Below are 19,170 nucleotides of genomic sequence, written 5' to 3' on the forward strand. Positions count from 1 at the left end.
GACCTTGGTCTTAAACAAAAATATAACAAACAAGCATTTTTAAAGGAAAAAAAATCTTGCTGTTTACCATAAAAAGATCAGGCAGTCCTACCTTGGGTTTGACAAAATGCGCTCCAGGACAGCTACTCACGTGTTGCTGAAGCTCGGCCACCTCCAGAGACAATCCCGGCAGGCGATGAGCCAACTCCTGGACGGAATACTGATACTGATCCCCGAATTTCTTTCCTTTTAGTTTTTTGGGCTGGACTTACTGTTATGATCTGCAACATGTACTAAGGAAAGATAAGGGAAAGCTGTCCCTACAGTAAGACTAAGCTGAATCCCTATGATGTAGCGGGCTGCCTGTTCCTAGTGAACAGATCCGCCTTAGTCCTCGGCTAGTCTGAACGAAGACCTATAGCATAAGGGGAGGGGTCCCTAAAAGAACTAAGGACTGGGACAAAAATGGGACACCTCCTAAACAGAAGTTGTTGCAGAACACAAAAAGACAAACTGACAAAAAGTACTAGAGGTCCAAGAGGACCAAGCGAACTTGAAAGAGAAAGGCACAGAAGCACGAGGCTAGAGAAACAGTCAAACAACACTGAAGTCCAGCACAGCCACAAGGGCGGAGCTGGAATATAAAGGCAGATGGTCACGTGACCGCAAAACACAAGATGGAAAAAAACAAACAGGAGGGTTCTAACATTTCCTTTGCTTCCTCTGGTCCATGTTGAGTGTGGTACACACCATGTCTCCAAACAGCACAGTGAGTATCCTATATACAGGCCCACTGACTGATTACAAGATTGTAGACACCTGTGATGCTAATTAGTGGACACAACTTGATTTAACATGTCCATTTTGTCACATTATTTTCAGGGGTCCCATCATTTCTGTCCAGGCCGATTTCATGAGGTTAATTTAAAAAAAAAATTCAGTGGAAGCAGAAAAGCAATGTCTGACCTTCATCTGTTCATTTTCATAGATTTTTAATTTATTATTACTTTTGTCAGATTCAAGTTATTTCTGTGACCATTGTGGGCTTTTCTTTCATTAAACGAGGGGGACCAACAATTTTGACCACGTGTGTATCTCTCTAATTTAAGGGCATGAAAATTCAAAGTTTGAAAAATGCAAAATTTTCAACATTTTCGCCAAATTTCTGATTTTTTTCACAAATAAACACAAGTCATATCAAATAAATTTTACCACTATCATGAAGTAAAATATGTCTCAGTCTCAGAATCAGTGGGATCCATTGAAGTGTTCCAGAGTTATTACCTCATAAAGTGACACTGGTCAGAATGATAAAAATTGGCCTGGTCCTTAACAAGCAAACTGCCTTTGGGGGTAAAGGGGTTAATCCTGCTTCCTGCTCAGTCCTTTGCTGTTTATTGCAGTTCCTATGTGCTGTGTGGTGCTAGCATTAGTGTTGCTATTTTTCAGGGGTTTTCTCATTTTCTCTTCTGATTTCACTTCCTGGGGTTCTTGTAGAGGTACTCACCTGGTTCCTGACTAGGCACCGACCGCGTCATCAGATGCCAGCTGTCTGGCAACAGTGAGCATGGGAAGGGCTCATCCACAGTCCCTCTTCCATTTACTGGGAGCTGGGTGAAGAGCTTTCCCGGCCCTCAAGGGATCGCCGAGCTGGGCAGCTTGTACCAAGTGTGTCTGTGGCTGCGCCTTAGCTGCTTTGGTGCCAGTCTTGTTGGGTCCCTCTGCACAGCGTATAAGGGGACTCACTGATACCACAGAACCTCCCTACACCTCAAAAAGAAACCCTCCACACACTCCACTCACAATCTGTCCCCATTACTGTACATCCCCCGGTGCATACAGGAGATGTGCTGATGACATGTACTGTATATAGTGCAGACCCCGTATTATCCATCACTCTCCCCCATTATTTTAAGTCCCCCCCGGTGTATACAGGATATGTGCAGATGATATGTACTGTATATAGCGCAGACCCCGTATTATCCATTGTTCTATCCCATTATTGTATGTCCCCCCTGGTGTATACAGGAGATGCGCTGATAAAATGTACTGTATATAGAGCAGACCCCCGTATTATCCATTGTTCTCCCCCATTATTGTACGCCCCCCCAGTGTACACAGGAGATGTGCTGATAACATGTATTATACAGAGGGTAGACCCCATATTATCCATCATTCTCCCTGTGACGATACAGCCTAAAATCTTAATAAGCCAGACATTTAGATTTGTTCATCCAAGAGAAATACTCTATTATCTTTGTGTATTTGTGTCTGGTCAATAAGAACAGACTAGTATTTGTATAACCCTGAACGTTGAATTCTATTAGTTTGGAAACAATCACGTTTACTATGCTAATGACAAATTGTACTAAAAGCCAGCTAGAGGTTTATTTACAGCAGCCCTTGTGATACCAACTATGTAAATAAATTAGCTTAAACAATGATAGGTGAGCCCTGCACCTTTACCTCTTACCTGTGACTACTGACCCTTGACCTGTGGATGTGTACTTAAAAAGGACATGTGCTTCTGTAGCAGAGAGACTTTAAACAGGGATGTCTGTGGTGCAGCAAGCAGATTCAAGGAGCATCAGAAAGACTTTACAAGGAGAATGAGAGACATCCTTCAGGAGAGTAGATGGATTGCATGGCATTACCCAAAGAGACACAGATTTGTATTCTACATGATTCTAGTCTAAGGGTATCGGCCCTGACTGGAAAGATACGGATTTTCTCCATTTGACCATCATAGAGACCATGGATAAGTTGTTTGGGGTTGCCAGGAGGGACCCACTGGTCGACTGCAACCCATGGAGACATTCGGAGAATCCAGATTGGGACCTGCCGGTCATCTGGCTCCATGGAAATTCTCGGAGAGGCCAGGTTGGGACCCTCGGGTCTCCTGGCCTTGTACCTCGATGGACTGCTAGCTTCCTAAGCTTGTCGCTACCTCCTCTCTGTAGGGTCCCACCAGAAGCGGGGAGCCACTGGTTGAGGTAGTCGGCCCTGGAAGTCTCCAAAGGCGCAGCTGTTCTATCCCAGGCGGGAAGAGAAGGAAGGGTGAGACTGTGTAATGTTGTACCATCTTGGGTATTTGCTGGGACTGTTCTGTGTGATTATTCTCCGCTTTGTGGTTCAATAAAGTATTGCCGCACTGTTTTACCCTCACCCTGTGTTGTCTGAGTAGAGTTATGCTCACGAAAGACCCCGTGTCTTCACACTCCCCGATTATTGTATGTCCCCCTCGGTGTATACAGGCCAGAATATGAGCACCGATCATCCTGTACATACTTACTCGGGGTAAATGCCCCTATATATTTTTTAGTGAGGACCTATTATCCTTTGTGACGCTTTTTTTAATCTTTGCGGGGGCCGCACTTTGTTTAAAACAATCTCCATCTACAATATACTCCTTTGTGGACTTTCTAGATGAGGGTCTCACTTTCTACAGACCTTGTTGTGCTAAGATTTTAATATGCAGAAACTGCATTAAACAGAATTCATGCTGGCCATCATTCACACAATACAGTCATGGCCTACCGGCTTTTCCAATCTGCACCGCCAGTTTTGTCAGCTTTCCTTGCAGAACAGACTTCTCCTTCTTATGTGGATTTGGTTTCTTCTTATCCTTGTCTTCTCCATCACCGCCCTCTGCACTTTTCAAGGGCTGCATCTCCATGGCCGCTGCTCCATCTTGCGGTTTGGCTGTCAGATCAGAAGGTTATAGTCAGTAGAGACACGTGGTCTGCAATAACTTAATCTCTTCTAAACTAAGACCACCAAAAGATTGGATAGGGACTATCCTCACTAAGAGATGTCTGCAGGACGTACTCATAATTTATAGACTAAACTGAGGCAGAAAGCTGCAGTGAGTCATTACTGTGATCAAAGGTACATCTACAACCGAGAAAGAAGCTGAAAGAGTCAGGACTGGAGGACCAAGCTGGAGTAAAAGCCACTAACAGGAATGAAGCAGCAGCATCAAGAGCCACTACTGGGAACGTAGCCGCAACGAGAGCCACTACCGGGAATGTAGCCACAACGAGAGCCACTACCGGGAACGTAGCTGCAATGAGAGCCACTACTGGGAACGTAGCCGCAACGAGAGGCACTACCGGGAATGTAGCCACAAAGAGAGCCACTATCGGGAACGTAGCCACAATGAGAGCCACTACCGGGAACGTAGCAGCAATGAGTGCCACTACTGGGAACGTAGCTGCAACGAGAGCCACTACTGGGAACGTAGCTGCAACAAGAGCCACTACCGGGAACGTAGGTGCAACGAGAGCCACTACTGGGAACGTAGCTGCAACAAGAGCCACTACCAGGAACGTAGCCGCAACAAGAGCCACTACCAGGAACGTAGCTGCAACAAGAGCCACTACCAGGAACGTAGCCGCAACGAGAGCCACAATCAGGAACGTAGCCGCAACGAGAGCCACTACCGGGAACATAGCCACAACGAGAGCCACTACCGAGAACGTAGCTGCAACAAGAGCCACTACTGGAACGTAGCCACAGCGAAAGCCACTACTGGGAACGTAGCCCGCAATGATAGCCACTACCGGGAACATAGCCACAATGAGAGGCACTACCGGGAACGTAGCCTCAAAGAGAACCACTACCGAGAACGTAGCTGCAATGAGACCCACTACCGGGAACGTAGCCACAGCGAAAGCCACTACTGGGAACGTAGCCCACAATGAGAGCCACTACCGGGAACGTAGCCCCAATGAGAGGCACTACCGGGAACGTAGCCTCAACGAGAGCCACTACCGGGAACGTAGCCGCAACGAGAGCCACTATTGGGAACGTAGCTGCAACAAGAGCCACTACCAGGAACGTAGGTGCAACAAGAGCCACTACCGTAAATGTAGCCACAATGAGAGGCACTACCGGAAACATAGCCGCAGCGAGAGACACTACCGGGAACGTAGTCACAACAAGAGACACTACTGGGAACGTAGCCGCAATGAGAGACACAACAAGAGCCACTACTGGAAATTTAGCTGCAATGAGAGCCACTACCAGGAACACAGCCACACCAAGAGACACTACTGAGAGCGTAGCCGCAATGAGAGCCACTACTGCGAATATAGCCACAATGACAGCCACTACTGCGAATGTAGCCACAGCGAGAGCCACTACCGGGAACATAGCCGCAACAAGGCAACAAGAGCCACTACTGGAAATATAGCCACAACAAGAGACACTACTGGGAGGGTAGCCGGAACAAGCGCCACTACTGGAAATATAGCCACAACAAGAGACACTACTGGGAGGGTAGCCGGAACAAGAGCCACTACTGGGAATGTAGCCGCAATGAGAGCAACTACTGGGAATGTAGCTGCAACAAGAGACACTACTGAGAGGGTAGCCACAACGAAATCCACTACTGGAAACATAGCCACAACAAGACCCACGACCAGGAACATAGCTACAACAAGAGCCACTATCGGGAACGTAGCCGCAACAAGAGTCACTACCGGGAATATATCCGCAACAAGAGCCACAACTGAGAACGAAGTAACAGAGTCAGTACTGCGAGACAAAACTGGAGTAAAAGCAGAAGAACAAAGTAGCAGCCTGAAAAGCCACTACTGGGGATACTGACGCAACAAGAGCCATTACCGGGAGCGTAGCCGCAACGAGAGCCACTACCGGGAACATAGCCACAACAAGAGCCACTACCGGGAACATAGCCGCAACGAGAGCCACTACCGGGAACATAGCCGCAACGAGAGCCTGTACCGGGAACGTAGCTGCAACAAGAACCTCTACTAGCAATGTAGTGGCAACGAGAGCCACTACTGAAGTATTTGGGAAACTGCAGAACTAGGGCATTTTTGGATGGCAGCTGATCCTTATTTTTGTAATGATTGACCCGGTCCACACACACAGTAGGGGTAAATAGTATATTGGCTTGTGGCGTTTTGTGGTGTATTTTCTGGTATTATACTTCAAGTGTGTTATAAAGTATTAGTCAAAAGCTTGAAGAAATTTTTAAAAGAAAATTTCACGCTGAACCCCCCCCCCCCCATCCCTTGAGATGCCTCCAGCCTGTCCAAAATTTTCAAGGCGCCACTTTCCGATGGGAGAAACAGACTTGGGGACATTTTAGGATTGTTTTCATGTGTTCTTGTTGGGAGTCTGGGCAGGATGAACTAGTATACATTCATGGCCGAAAGTGTTGGCACCCTAGAAATTGTTTCAGAAAATTAAGTATTTCTCCCAGAAAATTATTACAATTATACGTGTTTTGTTGTTACTTTCCTTTGTGTGTATTGGGACAACACAAAAAAACAAAGAAAAAAGGCAAACTGGACATTGTCACAGAAAATATTAAAAATCTCTGAAGTCACTCACATTCCTCCTCCCTCCTTTTTATCCTTCACACTAATTTCCACTCCTAGACTTAGACGATAGTGAACCAACTTAACTAACATGCAAGAGCTGACAGTCTAGTCTCTTAGATGTAGGATTGTACAATAGACTGATACAAGTAAAACTGTGATTTGTAGATTGGGGACAAAGAAGTGACAACCGTAATTAAAATGCATACAGGAGCTCCCTTTGCGACAATAGACCCTGGCATACTAACGAGAATGTCAATGGTGTATGGACAAACAGTTACATATTGGACAATAGTTAAGACAGAAAAAGGCCTTTTAAGTTTCGAGAGGCGTAAAGCAGATAGCTCACAAGCCATAGAAATAGCTATTGTCCTTCACAGGTGCACATTCCTTTCATGCAAATATATTTGCTAGACGATGAGGCACCAATAGAAAAGTATGAATATTGGAGCTTGTATAAACCCGATATGGATGGGATATATACTTTCAGCGCCGGGGCAAAGAGGGGAAGAATATGCATATTGTTTCATATCTGTGGCACCTGCCTACAAGTCGCAAATCAATAGTGCACAGATAACTAACAACAGCCATGTCATGTTTGGTCTCTAAGAAAAGATAAAATGCCGATGGAAAATATGGCAGCAATCCCGAACTTCTGCGATCATCCGGGGAGGAGTAATCGCATAAGTTGGGATTTCATAAAATCCTGGAGGGCAGAGGACAACCCTGCCCACGTGAGGTTATCACGAGGAGGGTGTGTGTAAGGAACTCAGGGGCTGATAAAATATGAAGCCAAATTATGATCTGGGTTTGTGTAGAGAGATAGGCATCGTGTATGCAGGAATCCGGTTTACTGAACGGCCCCAAAAGAAGTGCTCGCCTTCGGCTAAATTGAGTCATTTCTGTGAACGGCGTAGTAAGTTCTCTTGTTAATCCCTTTTATTTTCTGCAACTGTATATGCTGTATTGTTTTGTTCCTTTGTAAAATCGTTTTTATATTGTTCATAAACACTGCCACCCATTGAATTAAACATAAAATGTAATAGTTCTGTTCCTTTTGTTCAGTATCGGCGCCGTGAAGCCATACGCTACCTAGCAGGCATCCAGTCAGCCTATATTTTGATTAAAACATGACTCGTGGTGGCAGCGAGTAGCCTGGCGTTATCGTGGAGTTATTGGTGAATGTACAGGAGGTATATACATATTCCATGTGTTGGAATCCGGAGGTGTATATTCCATACGCTCACTGATAGTTTTCCGATAACCAGCCTGTTAGTGCGAACAGCCTGCAGCCTCCTCCATTGATATTGGGCCAATTGTGTAATTGTCTGGACAATAGGGGGCAGCAGAGAGCTGTTAATTTAAGAGATCACAGCGGGTGGCTCTGAATGACCTTCCTGGGCTGTAATATTGGTGAATAAATCCTTGACAGACGTTTCACACAAAACCCCAAAGATGCTCCAGACAAAATTGTTGGCACCTTTCCAAAATTGTGGGTAAACAACTTTATTTCCAGCATGTGATGCTCGTTCAAACTCACCTATGGCAAGTAACAGGTATGGGCAATATGAAAAATCACACCTGAAACCAGATAAAAAGGGGAGAGTTGACTCAATCTTTGCATTGTGTGTCTGTGTGTGCCACACTAAGAATAGAGAACAGAGAGGAAACAAGAACTGTCTGAGGACTTGAAAACCAAAATTGTTGAACAGTATCAACAATCTCCAGAGATCTTGATGTTCCTTTGTCCACGGTTCGCAACATAATCAAGAAGCTTACACCCCATGGCACTGTAGATAATCTCCCTGGATGTGGATGGTAGGTAAAAATTTATGAAAGGTTGCAACGCAGGATAGTCCAGATGGTGTATAAGCAGCCTCAATCAAGTTCCAAAGAAATTTAAGCTGTCCTGTAGGCTCAGGGTGCATCAGGATCAACGCAAACTATCCGTCCACTTCTAAATGAAATGAAATGCTATGGCAGGAGAACCAGGAGGACCCCGCTGCTGACAAAGAGACATAAACAAGCTAGACTGCAGTTTGTCAAAATATACATGAGTAAGCCAAAATTCTTCTGGGAAAGATTCTTTTGGACAGATGAGACCAAGATAGAGCTTTTTGGTAAAGCACATTGTCAGGGATTTATATCCCAAATATCACAATTATCCACAATATCAACGGCAGGGAGTCACGCAGGACCACCAGCTGTGATCTTTGGAGCGAACAGCTCTCTGAGCTTCCCTTATTGTCCAGACAATTACACGACTGGCCGACGATCAATGGAGAAGGCCGCAAGCTGTTCGCACTAACAGACCAGTTATAGGGAAATTAACAGTGAGCGTATGGTACTTACACCTCCGGATTCCAACGCATGGAATATGTGTATATACTGTCGTATAATCACTGATAACTCCACAATAACCCAAAAAAGATTATTAGATGCCACCACCAATAATTTTCCGGCCGATTGGATACTGTTTCAGGTTGCGTATGGCTTCGGGGCACAGATTACAGAACAAAAGGAACAGAACTACTACATTTTATATTTAATGCAACGGGAGGCAGTGTTTATGAAAAAATATACAAAAGATTTTACAACGGGGACAAAAAAATACAGCATACACATTTATAGAAAATAAAAGGGATTAACAAAAGAACTTAGCATACCGATCGCGAAGACAATTCAGTTTAGTCAAAGGAGAGAACTTCGATTGGCTGTTTCAGTAAACGGTGTCCCTGCATGCACGGTATGTATCTCTCTGCATGAACCAAGATCATAATAGGGCATGATCTTTTATCAGCCCCTGAATCCCACATACACACCCTCGCATGGGCCAGGTTGTGGGCTGGTCTCAGCCCTTCATGATTTTATGAAATTGCCAACTTATGAGATAACTCCTCTCCTTATGATTGCAGAAGTTGGAGATTGATGTAACATTTTTTATCGGGATTTTATCTTCACTTAGAGATCAAGCATGGCATAGCTGTTGTCAGTTGTCTGCTCACTGTGGATCCATGGCTCACTGGCAGGGGCTACAGTTATGAGAAAACATGTATTCTTTTTCCTAGCTAGCCCTGATATTGAAAATGTACAGTACAGACCAAAAGTTTGGACACAACTTCTCATTTGAAGATTTTTCTGTATTTTCATGACTATGAAAATTGTACATTCACACTGAAGGCATCAAAACTATGAATTAACACATGTGGAATTGTATACTTAACAAAATAGTGTGAAACAACTGAAAATATGTCTTATATTCTAGGTTCTTCAAAGTAGCCACCTTTTGCTTTGATGACTGCTTTGCACACTCTTGGCATTCTCTTGATGAGCTTCAAGAGGTAGTCACTGGAAATGGTTTTCACTTCACAGGTGTGCTCTGTCAGGTTTAATAAGTGGGATTTCTTGCCTTATAAATGGGGTTGGGACCATCAGTTGTGTTGTGCAGAAGTCTGGTGGATACACAGCTGATAGTCCTACTGAATAGACTGTTAGAATTTGTATTATGGCAAGAAAAAAGCAGCTAAGTAAAGAAAAAACGAGTGGCCATCATTACTTTAAGAAATGAAAGTCAGTCAGTCCGAAAAATTGGGCAAACTTTGAAAGTGTCCGCAAGTGCAGTTGCAAAAACCATCAAGTGCTACAAAGAAACTGGCTCACATGAGGACCGCCCCAGGAAAGGAAAACCAAGAGTCACCTCTGCTTCTGAGGATAAGTTTATCCGAGTCACCAGCCTCAGAAATCGCAGATTAACAGCAGCTCAGATTAGAGACCAGGTCAATGCCACACAGAGTTCTAGCAGCAGACACATGTCTTCAACAACTGTTAAGAGGAGACTTTGTGCAGCAGGCCTTCATGGTAAAATAGCTGCTAGGAAACCACTGCTAAGGACAGGTAACAAGCAGAAGAGACTTGTTTGGGCTAAAGAACACAAGGAATGAACATTAGACCAGTGGAAATCTGTGCTTTGGTCTGATGAGTCCAAATTTGAGATCTTTGGTTCCAACCACCGTGTCTTTGTGAGACGCAGAAAAGCTGAACGGATGGACTCTACATGCCTGGTTCCCACCGTGAAGCATGGAGGAGGAGGTGTGATGGTGTCGGGGGGCTTTGCTGGTGACACTGTTGGGGATTTATTCAAAATTGAAGGCATACTGAACCAGCATGGCTACCACAGCATCTTGCAGCGGCATGCTATTCCATCCGGTTTGCGTTTAGTTGCACCATCATTTATTTTTCAACAGGACAATGACCCCAAACACCTCCAGGCTGTGTAAGGGCTATTTGACCAAGGAGGAGAGTGATGGGGGGCTACGCCAGATAACCTGGCCTCCGCAGTCACCAGACCTGAACCCAATCGAGATGGTTTGGGGTGAGCTGGACCGCAGAGTGAAGGCAAAAGGCCAACAAGTGCTAAGCATCTCTGGGAACTCCTTCAAGATTGTTGGAAGACCATTTCCGGTGACTACCTCTTGAAGCTTATCAAGAGAATGCCAAGAGTGTGCAAAGCAGTCATCAAAGCAAAAGGTGGCTACTTCGAAGAACCTAGAATATAAGACATATTTCATTTGAACTGACCATGTATTTCATGCGGACAAAAGGTTTCTTCCACATGTCCCCATGGTTGTCCAACTCTCTGAAAAGACTTCTCCTATCTCAATTACCTGTCAATTATATAGCTCTTTGTCTATGCACAATATACATCCTCATGGTCTTTGCCCTACAAGAAGCTTTTGCATGTTAATTAATTAGCACTTCTCTTTGTACACTGCCATTTTACATAAAGGCAGCTTTAGATTGCTAGCTCCTGTTTCCTTACTGCAAATAACAGAGGGAAGGAGGGAGGGTGGCGAGTGACTTCAGAGATTTTTAATATTTTCTATGACACACATCAGTCTACTATTTACCGAAAACGGAATGAAGGCTACAAAGAAAAGAACACAGTACCTACGGTCAAATATGGTGGAGGGTCAGAGAAGGTTTGGGGTTGTTTTGTGGTCTCTAGTACTGGGTGCCTTGACTATGTGCAAAGCATCATGAAATCTGAAGATTACCAAAGGATTTTGGGTGGCAATGTAGGACCCAGTGTCAGAAAGCTGGGTTTGCCTCCTAGGTCATTCCAGCAGGACAATGACCCCAAACATAATTCAGGAAGCCCCCAGAAATGGATGAAAACAAAGAGCTGGAGAGATGTGAAGAGGCAGCAATGAGTCTGGATCTAAACCCCATTGATCCCCTGTGGAGAGATCTTACAATTACTGTGGGGAGAAGACGTCTTCACGTATGAGACCTGGAGCAGATTGCAAGAAGAGTCCAAGATCCCGGCTGAGGAGCAAGAAGCTGATGGTTATAGGAAGCCACTGATCGCAGGGATTTATTCCAAAGGGCGCAACCAAATAATAAGGGGGGGAAACAATTGTGTCCGGAACATTTTTGGGTTTTGTGTGAAATTATTTCCAAATTACCGTTTTTCCTCTGTTTTTTCATGTTGTTCCAAAACAAAGGAAATAAACCCGTGTATAATAAAACGTGTGGAACAGTAATTATATTCTGGGTGAAATACTGCATTTTCTGGAACAATTTGAAGGGGGTCAACACTATCGGCCATGACTGTACTGAGATGGGAGTCGGTGATGGATACCGGAGGTTGTTCTGGTATCAGTTTCCATTTCAGAATGAGGGGCTTCATAGGACTTGTGGTGGTCTCTATCATCTTCTGCTTAGCTACAGGTATATTAATAGGGCATGACATAAGGATTTTCCAGGGACAGCCGTTGTTGAGTGGGGACGCCACCTCTGCGGTCGGGCAGGGACCCCCAGAAGGGCCTGTGGACGGTCTCTTTAGTGGGCATTACTGGTCTCTTCTCCCCGGACATAGTGGCGGATCTATTGCCGATCACTTCATTTATCAGATCTCTTCCCTATCCGGATTAATCATGTCACATTATAATAGTTTTTGTGCATGGGGTGCAATATGAAGGTGTGTGCCCCCGGCGCGGTCACTTCATTACCTTTAGTTTGGATGGTCTCCACATTGCCATCTTGCATTTTGCCTTCATGATGAAAAGTCGACAGATAACAGAGAGCAAAAGATGAAACATCAGAACAAAGAACAACATGAATGACTGCAAAGAATAAACGTAAAACTGCAAACGGCGTCCATCCCCCCATGTGAGCGCCAATCTCCATGTGTGCGGTATCGGCTCCTGTACATGGGCTATATGTGTCTGCCGCTCTCTACATACAGCGTGGACTACTCACTGCATATACACAGAAGAGGGGAGTACAGACAGAGCACACCGCGGCGGGTGCCGCCTGCATCCCCCGGTCCTGTGATGTTGTTACACCTGGGTGTGTGCCGCCTGCATCCCCCGGTCCTGTGCTGCCTGCACCCCCCAGTCCTGTGCCGCCTGCATCCCCTGGTCCTGTGATGTTGTTACACCTGGGTGTGTGCCGCCGGCACCCCCCGGTCCTGTGCCACCTGCACCCCCCGGTCCTGTGCCGCCTGCATCCCCCGGTCCTGTGCCGCCTGCACCCCCCAGTGTTGTGCCGCCTGCATCCCCTGGTCCTGTGATGTTGTTACACCTGGGTGTGTGCCGCCGGCACCCCCCGGTCCTGTGCCACCTGCACCCCCCGGTCCTGTGCCGCCTGCATCCCCCGGTCCTGTGCCGCCTGCACCCCCCGGTCCTGTGCCGCCTGCACCCCCCGGTCCTGTGCCACCTGCACCCCCCGGTCCTGTGCCGCCTGCACCCCCCGGTCTTGTGCCGCCTGCATCCCCCGGTCCTGTGATGTTGTTACACCTGGGTGTGTGCCGCCTGCACCCCCCGGTCCTGTGCCGCCTGCATCCCCCGGTTCTGTGACGTTGTTACATCTGGGTGTGTGCCGCCTGCATCCCCTGGTCCTGTGCCGCCTGCATCCCCTGGTCCTGTGATGTTGTTACACCTGGGTGTGTGCCGCCGTCACCCCCCGGTCCTGTGCCACCTGCACCCTCTGGTCCTGTGATGTTGTTACACCTGGGTGTGTGCCGCCTGCATCCCTGGTCCTGTGCCACCTGCACCCCCCGGTCCTGTGATGTTGTTACACCTGGGTGTGTGCCGCCGGCACCCCCCGGTCCTGTGCCACCTGCACCCCCTGGTCCTGTGATGTTGTTACACCTGGGTGTGTGCCACCGGTACCCCCCCGGTCCTGTGCCGCCTGCACCCCCCGGTCCTGTGACGTTGTTACATCTGGGTGTGTGCCGCCTGCATCCCCGGTCCTGTGCCACCTGCACCCCCCCGTCCTGTGATGTTGTTACACCTGGGTGTGTGCCGCCGGCACCCCCCGGTCCTGTGCCACCTGCACCCCCTGGTCCTGTGATGTTGTTACACCTGGGTGTGTGCCGCCTGCATCCCCCAGTCCTGTGACGCTGTTACATCTGGGTGTGTGCAGCCTGCATCCCCGGTCCTGTGCCACCTGCACCCCCCGGTCCTGTGATGTTGTTACACCTGGGTGTGTGCCGCCGGCACCCCCCGGTCCTGTGCCACCTGCACCCCCTGGTCCTGTGATGTTGTTACACCTGGGTGTGTGCCGCCTGCATCCCCCAGTCCTGTGACGCTGTTACATCTGGGTGTGTGCAGCCTGCATCCCCGGTCCTGTGCCACCTGCACCCCCCGGTCCTGTGATGTTGTTACACCTGGGTGTGTGCCGCCGGCACCCCCCGGTCCTGTGCCACCTGCACCCCCTGGTCCTGTGATGTTGTTACACCTGGGTGTGTGCCGCCTGCATCCCCCAGTCCTGTGACGCTGTTACATCTGGGTGTGTGCCGCCTGCATCCCCGGTCCTGTGCCGCCTGCACCCCCCGGTCCTGTGCCGCCTGCACCCCCCGGTCCTGTGACACTATTACACTGCAGTGTGTGCCGCCTGCATCCCCCGGTACTATGCCGTCATTACACTAGAGTGTGTGCTGCCAACATCCCCCGGTCCTGTGCCGCCTGCATCCCCCGGTCCTATGCCGTCAATACACTGCAGTGTGTGCCGCCTGCATCCCCGGTCCTGTAATGTTGTTACACCTGGGTGTGCGCCGCCTGCATCCCCCGGTCCTGTGATGTTGTTACACCTGGGTGTGCGCCGCCTGCACCCCCCGGTCCTGTGCCGCCTGCATCCCCCGGTCCTGTGATGTTGTTACACCTGGGTGTGTGCCGCCTACATCCCCCGGTCCTGTGCCGCCTGCACCCCCTGGTCCTGTGACGTTGTTACATCTGGGTGTGTGCCGCCTGCATCCCCCGGTCCTGTGATGCTGTTACACCTGGGTGTGTGCCGCCTGCATCCCCGGTCCTGTGCCACCTGCACCCCCCGGTACTGTGATGTTGTTACACCTGGGTGTGTGCCACCTGCATCCCCCAGTCCTGTGCCACCTGCAACCCCCGGTCCTGTGCCGCCTGCACCCACCGGTCCTGTGCCGCCTGCATCCCCTGGTCCTGTGATGTTGTTACACCTGGGTGTGCGCCGCCTGCACCCCCCGGTCCTGTGCCGCCTGCATCCCCCGGTCCTGTGATGTTGTTACACCTGGGTGTGTGCCGCCTGCATCCCCCGGTCCTGTGCCGCCTGCACCCCCCGGTCCTGTGATGTTGTTACACCTAGGTGTGTGCCGCCTGCATCCCCCGGTCCTGTGCCGCCTGCACCCCCCGGTCCTGTGCCGCCTGCATCCCCTGGTCCTGTGATGTTGTTACACCTGGGTGTGTGCTGCCGGCACCCCCGGTCCTGTGCCGCCTACACCCCCCGGTCTTGTGCCGCCTGCATCCCCTGGTCCTGTGATGTTGTTACATCAGGGTGTGTGCCGCCTGCATCCCCCGGTTCTGTGACGTTGTTACATCAGGGTGTGTGCCGCCTGCATCCCCTGGTCCTGTGATGTTGTTACACCTGGGTGTGTGCCGCCGGCACCCCCCGGTCCTGTGCCGCCTGCACCCCCCGGTCCTGTGACGTTGTTACATCTGGGTGTGTGCTGCCTGCATCCCCCGGTCCTGTGCCACCTGCACCCCCCGGTCCTGTGCCGCCTGCACCCCCCGGTCCTGTGCCGCCTGCATCCCCTGGTCCTGTGATGTTGTTACACCTGGGTGTGTGCCGCCTGCATCCCCCGGTCCTGTGCCGCCTGCACCCCCCGGTCCTGTGACGTTGTTACATCTGGGTGTGTGCCGCCTGCATCCCCCGGTCCTGTGATGCTGTTACACCTGGGTGTGTGCCGCCTGCATCCCCGGTCCTGTGCCACCTGCACCCCCCGGTCCTGTGACGTTGTTACATCTGGGTGTGTGCTGCCTGCATCCCCCGGTCCTGTGCCACCTGCACCCCCCGGTCCTGTGCCGCCTGCACCCCCCGGTCCTGTGCCGCCTGCATCCCCCGGTCCTGTGATGTTGTTACACCTGGGTGTGTGCCGCCGGCACCTGCTGGTCCTGTGCCGCCTGCACCCCCCGGTCCTGTGCCGCCTGCATCCCCTGGTCCTGTGATGTTGTTACACCTGGGTGTGTGCCACCGGCACCTGCTGGTCCTGTGCCGCCTGCACCCCCCGGTCCTGTGCCGCCTGCATCCCCTGGTCCTGTGATGTTGTTACACCTGGGTGTGTGCCGCCGGCACCCCCCGGTCCTGTGCCACCTGCACCCCCCGGTCCTGTGCCGCCTGCACCCCCCGGTCCTGTGCCGCCTGCATCCCCTGGTCCTGGGATGTTGTTACACCTGGGTGTGTGCCGCCTGCATCCCCCGGTCCTGTGCCGCCTGCACCCCCCGGTCCTGTGACGTTGTTACATCTGGGTGTGTGCCGCCTGCATCCCCCGGTCCTGTGATGCTGTTACACCTGGGTGTGTGCCGCCTGCATCCCCCAGTCCTGTGACGCTGTTACACCTGGGTGTGTGCCGCCTGCATCCCCGGTCCTGTGCCACCTGCACCCCCCGGTCCTGTGATGTTGTTACACCTGGGTGTGTGCCGCCTGCATCCCCCGGTCCTGTGACGTTGTTACACCTGGGTGTGTGCCGCCGGCACCCCCCGGTCCTGTGCCACCTGCACCCCCCGGTCCTGTGCCGCCTGCACCCCCCGGTCCTGTGCCGCCTGCATCCCCTGGTCCTGTGATGTTGTTACACCTGGGTGTGTGCCGCCGGCACCTGCTGGTCCTGTGCCGCCTGCACCCCCCGGTCCTGTGCCGCCTGCATCCCCTGGTCCTGTGATGTTGTTACACCTGGGTTTTTGCCCGCCGGCACCCCCCGGTCCTGTGCCACCTGCACCCCCCGGTCCTGTGCCGCCTGCACCCCCCGGTCCTGTGCCGCCTGCATCCCCCGGTCCTGTGATGTTGTTACACCTGGGTGTGTGCCGTCTGCATCCCCCGGTCCTGTGCCGCCTGCACCCCCCGGTCCTGTGCCACCTGCATCCCCTGGTCCTGTGATGTTGTTACACCTGGGTGTGTGCCGCCGGCACCCCCGGTCCTGTGCCGCCTGCACCCCCCGGTCCTGTGCCGCCTGCATTCCCTGGTCCTGTGATGTTGTTACATCAGGGTGTGTGCCGCCTGCATCCCCCGGTCCTGTGACGTTGTTACACCTGGGTGTGTGCCGCCGGCACCCCCCGGTCCTGTGCCACCTGCACCCCCCGATCCTGTGACGTTGTTACATCTGGGTGTGTGCCGCCTGCATCCCCCGGTCCTGTGATGCTGTTACACCTGGGTGTGTGCCGCCTGTTTCCCCCAGTCCTGTGACGCTGTTACACCTGGGTGTGTGCCGCCTGCATCCCCGGTCCTGTGCCACCTGCACCCCCCGGTCCTGTGATGTTGTTACACCTGGGTGTGTGCCGCCTGCATCCCCCGGTCCTGTGACGTTGTTACATCTGGGTGTGTGCCGCCTGCATCCCCCGGTCCTGTGATGCTGTTACACCTGGGTGTGTGCCGCCTGTATCCCCCAGTCCTGTGACGCTGTTACACCTGGGTGTGTGCCGCCTGCATCCCCGGTCCTGTGCCACCTGCACCCCCCGGTCCTGTGATGTTGTTACACCTGGGTGTGTGCCGCCTGTATCCCCCAGTCCTGTGACGCTGTTACACCTGGGTGTGTGCCGCCTGCATCCCCGGTCCTGTGCCACCTGCACCCCCCGGTCCTGTGATGTTGTTACACCTGGGTGTGTGCCGCCTGCATCCCCCGGTCCTGTGACGTTGTTACACCTGGGTGTGTGCCGCCTGCATCCCCCGGTCCTGTGACGTTGTTACACCTGGGTGTGTGCCGCCGGCACCCCTCGGTCCTGTGCCACCTGCACCCCCCGGTCCTGTGCCGCCTGCACCCCCCGGTCCTGTGCCGCCTGCATCCCCTGGTCCTGTGACGTTGTTACACCTGGGTGTGTGCCGCCTGCACCCCCCGGTCCTGTGCCACCTGCACCCCCCGGTACTGTGCCGCCTGCATCCCCCGGTCCTGCGCCGCCTGCATCCCCCGGTCCTGTCTCCTGTCATCATTAGCCCGTACAGTATGGAGGAGGACAATGGCTGCCTACAGACGTGAGAGCGATGCATCATGGGTTGACATACCATTCACTAGGTTGGCATTGGCATGATCAGTGGCGTTTGCCCCTGCGGCACCATCTGTAGCGGCAGGAAGGTGACAGGGTGGATGAGTGGAGCCGACTGTGTGAAATTTAAAGAAATAAGAGAATGAATGTAACTAAAAGAACAAGAATGTAGCAAAGAAGATGTAAATGAAGACATAAGGTGAGGTGCCCGCCGCACGTACAGTCACCCCCCAAAAAAGACCTCCAGGAACAGTGTGCTCCACTCTGCCATTAGTTACACTACCCCCTTGTGTTGTAATGGGGGTCCGATGTCAAGATCCTGCACCCACAAACCATGGTCATCCAATAAGTCTGTCTCGAAGTCCAACGCCCGGCTCATCCCCTACAGGCAGCGTCCCGGCCATCTGGGTGACACCCGCCATTAATACAAGGCGCTACATGGAGCGTTAATTCCAAATATTCTCCCAGAGCTGCAACTACAGCGGCGCCAGAAGCGGCCGCCTTCACCGGAACGTGCGGTCGTACCCCCAGCCTTCGTACCTCCAGTCATGATGGGACCCGTCCAGTCCCGCTCACCAGAGAGGACAAGCTAGTAATGGCCGGTCAACCACTCCTTCCCCCTGGGCTTCACCGGGCCAAGTCTGACAACTGACTACTGCCTGACACAATACTGTCTATCTGACCAGCGGTGGCTTCAGTGTACAGTATGGCTAGCGTTGCCCCCCGGGAGTCCCGTCTACACGTCTCACACTACCTGGTACATTGGCGCCATCCTCCTTTTTCACACCTGTGTGATGATGATGAAAACAAAATAGAAATAGGATGTTAAAGACATGACGGGCACACGAGTCCAATGCAGTGATCATGGCGGCACGGGGCGGCACTAAGCCCACAGCTCACCATCCGCGTCTCTTCCATCAGCACATAGATGGGACACACGGGGATCCGGGAGACATGCCGGACACAGCAGGGTGGGGACACTCACCTTTCTTCTCTTTCTTCTCATCCTCGGATTCACTGGCCCCTAACAAGGTGAATATGATTCCAGTCTGGGAGTTCACACCCACGGCAGTGACGAGCATTCTCCCCGATCCCTCCATTACATGGGTGCCTGGAAAGGGTCACATTACATCAGTCAGAGGGGGCCATCTACATATGTCTCAGGGAGGATGAGTAAGAAAATAAAATCTACGTCAGCTTGCTTTGGATGGTCAGTGAGAGGGACCTTCTACGTCCGCTCACTCTGGTGGGTCAGTGAGAGGGACCTTCTACGTCCGCTCACTCTGGTGGGTCAGTGAGAGGGACCTTCTATGTCCGCTCACTCTGGTGGGTCAGTG

The 19,170-nt window shown here is 51.4% G+C and overlaps 1 protein-coding gene across 7 annotated transcripts in view; it reads right to left on the bottom strand.

Moving 5' to 3' along the window:
• The window catches only part of LOC141157680 (plasma membrane calcium-transporting ATPase 2), a 513,073-nt gene that overhangs the window by 329,647 nt on the left and 164,256 nt on the right, over positions 1-19,170 (bottom strand). For 3 of the 7 annotated variants that reach the window (XM_073645226.1, XM_073645230.1, XM_073645229.1), the window contains exons 5-7: positions 18,819-18,944; positions 12,341-12,382; positions 3,517-3,681 (exon numbers count right to left, since the gene is read on the bottom strand). In XM_073645226.1, coding sequence (XP_073501327.1) covers positions 3,517-3,681; positions 12,341-12,382; positions 18,819-18,944 — 333 coding nt within the window. Of the gene's footprint in view, positions 1-3,516; positions 3,682-12,340; positions 12,383-17,852; positions 17,949-18,587; positions 18,621-18,818; positions 18,945-19,170 lie in introns of all 7 variants that reach the window. The other 4 variants (XM_073645224.1, XM_073645227.1, XM_073645225.1 and 1 more) reach the window with 3 other exon arrangements.

Source organism: Phyllobates terribilis, unplaced genomic scaffold, assembly GCF_046119375.1.
Source record: "Phyllobates terribilis strain yellow unplaced genomic scaffold, ASM4611937v1 Scaffold_8__6_contigs__length_399053987, whole genome shotgun sequence".
NCBI classification, from domain to species: Eukaryota; Metazoa; Chordata; class Amphibia; order Anura; family Dendrobatidae; genus Phyllobates; species Phyllobates terribilis.